Source organism: Galeopterus variegatus, unplaced genomic scaffold (assembly GCF_000696425.1).
Source record: "Galeopterus variegatus unplaced genomic scaffold, G_variegatus-3.0.2 Scaffold9558, whole genome shotgun sequence".
NCBI classification, from domain to species: Eukaryota; Metazoa; Chordata; class Mammalia; order Dermoptera; family Cynocephalidae; genus Galeopterus; species Galeopterus variegatus.
In genome coordinates, this window is record NW_007735669.1 from 13,180 (window position 1) to 19,952 (window position 6,773).

A 6,773-nucleotide genomic window follows, 5' to 3' on the forward strand; every position below is an offset into this window, starting at 1 on the left:
GTTTCAAAGCAAAAGCTTCCTATTGGTTTTTAAATCAAATTGGTTTTCTCTAAACCAATTTATAAATAGTTATTTATAAATAAATAACTCAAAATAAAAACAACTCATCCTAAAAAATTGTGGAGAAAAAGATTGAGTATATCTTTTTAAAAGCAAGTGCATCCTAAGGCATAAAAAAGCCACTATAACGTAGGAGAAAGAATACTGGGAAAAGAAGTCGGAGGCTTGTGTTCTAGTTCTGTCTTTGGGCCTCCATGTCTGAGCTTGGGCAAATGTTTTCCTTTTGGGCCTGTTTCCTCATCTGTAAAATGGGAAATTAGACTAACTTATCAATGGTTCCTTCAAGCGGGACTATCCACAATGTCATCACAGTTGTTTTTCTTTTTTTTCCGCATAATGTTCTATCCCAACCTGATACGTCTCTCCTCAGTACACCAGCCTCAAACCTTCCATTGGCATCAATATCTTTCCTAGCTCCTTAACTTAGGTATATATGAATCTAGATGGAAATAAAAACCAAATGTTTTTAAAAGTGAGAAAGTAACATCAACATTTATAACATTTCCCTCAGTCATACTTCTGGACTGTCTTTGTTTAGACTGCTTAGGTTTTCTTTTTCTATCTTTAGCCTCCACCCATGGTTTTCACACAGAATGTGCCAATTTTTCAAGTGTGGGGAACCAATACTCCTCTTACTCCCTCCCCTCCTCCTTTGGATCCTCCCTTCCTGTTCCTCCTTGTTTTCTATTTATTCTGATGCTCCCAGAGAGGTTAGGCTTTCACTGCTGAGGTTCCCTAAATCCTGTCTGCGAGTCAGATGGTTCCTGGCTTTAATGTGGAAAGCAGAGCCTGCTTGTTTCTTTCTCAGAATAGATTGATCACACGTTGCATTTACTAATTAACAACCTTCCTGCAAGGTTGTTTGGGGAGTCTTGGAAGTTGCCTTCTTTAGAAAAATTTGTTCACTTCCAGAGCTTAAAGTGACGCTCTTAATTCATATCACCAAATTGAGCAAGACTTTTATTAACATGTAACCACTTGGTATTCCCCAAATCTACCCTACAAGCTGACTATTGACTACTCCAGAAGAGTCACTAAGAATTTTGAGTTTTAAAGATCATGGAACTTACAGTAGATAAGAGACTAGTGGTCATAAACTGGACGTTGATTTTATGAGTTGCTACTTGGGCAACAAGCTATAGATGAAACTAAAAACGTAAGTTTGACAGGTTGGTGGTTCACCTCTGGGCCACCAGTCACAGAACTCTGTACAACCAGGCAAGACATGGACCCCCTCTTGTTAATGTACTTGATTAAGGTGGGCTTAGCAAAGCAGACACATACTGAAATGACTTGTCTGGAACAGTCAGGATTTGAGTTCACAGAAGGCTAAAGAATGCTCTGAGGCTAGGTAGCGGGCAGGAAGGCAGCCAGAAGCCAGAAATCTCAGCTAAATCAAAGGTCAAGGCAAAGGTTAAGCAAGGAGGTAGATCTGCATGCAGAAGTCAGAGCATCGATGAGTGCATCACCTGTGTGGGTCAGGCCATGGGACAAGTACAGATAGACACACGGAATTCCAGGGAGGCCCAGATACAGAAGAATAAGGAAACGAAGGGAGCCAAAAGTGTAGGTACAGTCAAGAACTCTGTAGAAGCCAAAGCAGGTGAGGTGGGTAGAAGAACAAATGCCCCTTTCCTTAGAAGATCCCAATCCTGGGCAAACGGTCCCAGCCAAGGCCTCTCATATGAAAGATGGATGGACATCCACTGCAGAAGTGGCCCAGGACAGCTGGGAGACTGAGGGAAGATGATCTTCATCCACAGAGGGGGGTATATTGGCACTGGGACAAAGTCTATCCTCTTGTTACTTTTTGGTAGTTTACTGAGGGAACCTCACAAAGCAATGTGTCTGAAGGGAGCTGTAAAGCCCAATTCTTTACAGTAAAAAAATTGGGCAAGCAGAGAAATGGAAAATAAATTATTCTAGCTTCATATAGTGGAAAACTCTATATTTATTAAAAATGATGACATAGATATTTTCTATTGATATGGAAGAATGTCTATAATAAAATGAGGAAAAAACATGCTATGGACAGAAATATGGTATCATTCCAATTAGAAAAAAAAATTGATCCTATTGTCATGTACATACACATGCATGTGTACACACACATAGGACTGAGATTCAGCTGCTACTCACATGGTAAGGCCGTCATAGACATACTTGTTGTTGATTGTCAATGTCTGTGTTCTGATTAGTTAGTGCCTTTCCTATACAAGTTGTTAAATATTTTAAATGTTATTCTTGTATGTATATGTTGTGGATCGAATTATGTCCCCCCAAAACTCATTGAAGCTTGAATTGTGTCCCCCCAGTTTTATGTATTAGAAACTTAGCTCCCACTGTGACTGTTAAGAGAGTGGGAAATCCTATTATGGTAATTGAAAGGTGGAGCCTTGAAGAGGTGATTGGATTGTAGGATGATGGAGTAGTGAACAGATTAAAAATGGTGGTCAGGGGTGTGGTTCTGAGGGCTTTAAAAGAAAAAGAGAGTCTGTCTCTCTCTCTCTCTGCTTCCACCATTTTGCAGCGTGAGACCCCTGGGTCACTGTCACCACCACCAGATGGGCTTTGGGCTTCCCAACTTCAGAAACTTAAGCAATAAATTTTGTTTTCTTTATAAATCACCCAGTTTCAGATATTTTGTTATAAATACCAAAAACAGATTAATACAGTATACATAGGAAAATATTCCCCCAGTTGCTAACTCTGACCATCTTTGGGTGGGTCTTGGGAATTTTTACTTTCTTCTCCATACTTTTTCATATTGTTTTAATTTTTCACAGCTTGCATATGTCAATTTTACAGTCAGAATAGATAATAAATTTATTTTCATTTTGGAAAAAAGTTATATAAGATTTGCTTAAGCAAAAAGAAAAAAAATAATAAAGTCTCAGAAGAGAGCCTCTGATATGAATAAGCATATCAAGTAAACTTTTCCTTTGGACATTGAGAAATTTGGCACTTTTTCTTCAAAATTATGGTGTTCTCATGGGAACTGGCTTGTTATGGTATTTCTTTGCCTCAAGTGTCAAAACCTCATTTTTGGGGGCACAAGGGCACTAGACTGCTTAGGCAAATGCAGTAAGCCTAATGAGTCTAGATTTCACAGAGACAGATCACAAATGTTCTCATGATGTGCTTTTGGTCAAGATAAGGAAACATGGACTGGATGCTAAGACACTTGGTAGGGTTTGAAGAACTACATTGTGTCAAGGGCCCTAATGAAATGCAGTGGCAAACTGGAGTATGATTTTTGGGTCAAATCCTTGGGCTCTATCTTCAGCCCTGTGCTGGTTAGTATTTAAGTCATTGACTTGAATGAAGACAAAGATGCCAGGGCAGACCTGTGGGATGTGTGGTTGACTTGAAGCAAAGAAGAAGAGTGGCAAATATTTCAGATGATAGAATCAGTATCCAAAATGACAGAGAAGACACAAGAGGGATCAATGTCAGGTTCTGCTCTGGAATCCAAAGGCCCAGGAATGAGCAGACAGGGGTCGATTGGCTGCCAGAAAGTCTCTGGGAGCTGGTGAACAGAAAACACAATATGTGTCAGAAGCGTAATGAGGGAACCGAAAAGCTATAAGGATCGTAAACAGCGTTGCAGAAATGAGTCATGCAGAACGAGGAACCATCAATCTTGTACCACATTGAATGTCAAAGATGACAGCTCTTTAGAGACAGAATGGGTTGCCTTGTGAAGGGGTCTCCAGCTCAGTCTCTCTTCCTTTCCCAGCCCTCCAAGGAAGTGGTGAAGGAGATGATACAATTCTCCAAGGATACACTGGAAAAAATAGACAAGGCTCGCTCTGAGGGTCTGTATCATGAGGTAAGAACTCACTTTTATAGGGGATGGGGGTGAGGAGAAGGGTGGAAAGGCTGTCCAGTAAGGGAGGGAAGTGGGGTGAGGATGGGGAGGCACCAAGCAGGTTGTTTTTCTGGAAGATGTCCCTTGGTTGAAGCCATTACTCTTCTTGACCTTAAACCTTGAGCACCTCTGAGGAATGTGTTCTCAGCGACTGTTTAACCCACTGAAACTGGGTCTGAGGAGAGCAAACGCAGCCTGAAAATGGCCCTGGGGCACCTATGAAATCTAAGGCTGGCACCAGAGATGGAGGAATGGAGATGGCGGTGGGACATGCTGGGAGTGGGTTGTTTGCTTTCTCCTAACTGACTCATGTGCTGCTGTGGTTTCCAGTCTCTACCAATGGAGCATTCAACCTTGGCTGTCAAAGCACCAGAGATTCTCATCTGCCTGTACACTAGCATCACCTTNGTCACATTCTGAGGTTCTGTGGGGGATAGGAGTTCAACATGTGAATTTTGGGGGGATACAATTCAACCCATAACACTGTGTGCACTACCATTTATGAAAATTAAAAGGGATATACACACTCACACAAACACAGACCCATGCTCACACAGGCATGGGCAAGCATAGTCCGTCTCCATACAGACAGAAGTAGGAGAGGAGGCTGTGACCAACAGGTCGAAAATGCCTAAGGTAGTGAAATTGGCAGACAGCCCTCCCAGGACAGGAGACAAAGCAGTTGGGACCCAAGGATTAACATGTTCTTTATAGGAACAACATCCTTTTCATAGAATCAAAGTTCCTGTATTCCAGACAGTCTATACTAGCATGTATGCATGAGGCAGGAGTGCAGTGTCATAGGTGCTACAGAGAAAAGTCATCACTGTGTCCCCCCACCCCGGACCTTCAGAACCTGTGGGATAACATGTCTTCTTTGCGAGCCAGCAGCCTTCCCTCCTGGAGCCTGGCCCTGAGTGTTTGTTTCATAACTTGCTCCCAACACCAATTAATTATTTTGTTAATAGCCCAGACACTCTTTTCTCCCTTCTAAAGTTAAACCATCATGTAGTAATTTTTCTAAATCTTTTGATGTTTACCTGGCAGTTTCCAATACTTCCATAGGTAATATGTGGTCTTCAGTTCCTAGGTCTTCTCAATATGCTCCTGTCTTCCAGCCTAAATTGCAGAGTTGGCATCTCTCTTGATATAAAAGATCTATGGTTTGTGCTTGAACCTACCCGGTTTCAAAGCAAAAGCTTCCTATTGGTTTTTAAATCAAATTGGTTTTCTCTAAACCAATTTATAAATAGTTATTTATAAATAAATAACTCAAAATAAAAACAACTCATCCTAAAAAATTGTGGAGAAAAAGATTGAGTATATCTTTTTAAAAGCAAGTGCATCCTAAGGCATAAAAAAGCCACTATAACGTAGGAGAAAGAATACTGGGAAAAGAAGTCGGAGGCTTGTGTTCTAGTTCTGTCTTTGGGCCTCCATGTCTGAGCTTGGGCAAATGTTTTCCTTTTGGGCCTGTTTCCTCATATAGGATGTGGAAGTTAGTTTAGAAGTACATTTAAGTATTTGTATATTAAATACACTAGTAGACTGTCAGTTTTATAGAAATGCTCAGTTAACCTCCCCTGAAAGTCTGGCTCCTGATTAAAAACCTATGTGTGATTTCTCAGGCCCTGCCACAGGCAATGACAAAGGCTTTACCTGGCAGGCCTCAGCAGAAAGCTGCCCTCGTCCACCAGACCTGGTGCACAGCCAGTGCATGGCTGTCTGGGAGGGTGGCGGGGAGGGAGACAGTGCACGATGCAGTCAAGAAATTAGGCTTCCCTGTGTGGTCATGCTCTTCACATAGTTGCATTCCTGGCCTGGGCACCTTCATTCTTGGGTCTCTTTATCTGACACCTTGGGCTAAGGTCCTCCTCAGCACCTCTGCTGAGGCCTCCTTATGGAAGGAAGAGGGCGAAGCCTTGAAGACACTTTTCCCCACTCTGACTTGGTACCCAGTACTTTTCCATCCCTAGCACTTCACCCTCTACTTCCCTCCAACCCTAGGTCTGTAAAGCTGCTGGAGGCTTTGTTGGGGCTCCCTCAACAGTGAGATGCCCCCATACCTGTGCTGATCCACCTGACCCTCGCTGGTGCACTGCTCCATGGGAGGAAATGGACCAGGGGAGGCGACACTTTCTCCGGTTTTAGCTTCTTGCTTACACTATTGTAGTAAGTGATTACAGACTCCACTCTCCTTTTCAGCTTGCTGCTTTCATCAGCTACTCTGACACCTGGCAGCTCAGCTTCCCTCCCAGCTCAGCTGAGCTCCTACGTCCCCTCAGCAAGCCTTCCTCTGGTGCTCTGCTGCTCAGAGGACTCAGCAGCAACAGCTGCTAGGGAGTAAAGGACATCAACCAAGCTAAACATTGCCCAGTCTCCATAGGAGTATCTTTATAATGACCAGACAGCAAACTCCTTTGCCAGTCTCATCGCGATATCTGAAATTCTCAGCATTCCTTAACCTGTAAAGGGGCAGGAGGAGGAACCAAAATTTGCCGAGCGTCTACTCTATATGCTGGTCCCTTTACATACATCATCTTGTTTAGTCCTTGTAACAACCCCTTGTACTGGGACCATTATTCCTATTTTACCGAAGAGAAAACTCAATGGCTTCCCCAAATGCAAGCACCCGGCAAGTGGTGGTGCCAGGACACTAGTACTGCACTAGCCACCACACCATGCCACCTCCCCAATGGTTAGAGGCTGGTCCTCTGGGAAGGCATTGGGCAGAAGCATATTGATTAGCTGTGGAATCCCCTCTTGACTGGCTCCTTGATGGCCACGAACACCCCACAGCAGGGCTCTGTGTACCTTGGGGTCGTCTTTCACCCCGAGGAAG

The 6,773-nt window shown here is 43.1% G+C and overlaps 1 protein-coding gene across 1 annotated transcript in view; it reads left to right on the forward strand.

Moving 5' to 3' along the window:
• The window catches only part of LOC103609384 (histone-lysine N-methyltransferase SMYD1), a 23,457-nt gene that overhangs the window by 12,346 nt on the left and 4,338 nt on the right, over window positions 1-6,773 (forward strand). Inside the window, exon 5 of the mRNA XM_008593710.1 lies at window positions 3,800-3,892. Within this exon, the coding sequence (XP_008591932.1) occupies window positions 3,800-3,892 (93 nt within the window). The remainder of the gene's footprint in view (window positions 1-3,799; window positions 3,893-6,773) is intronic.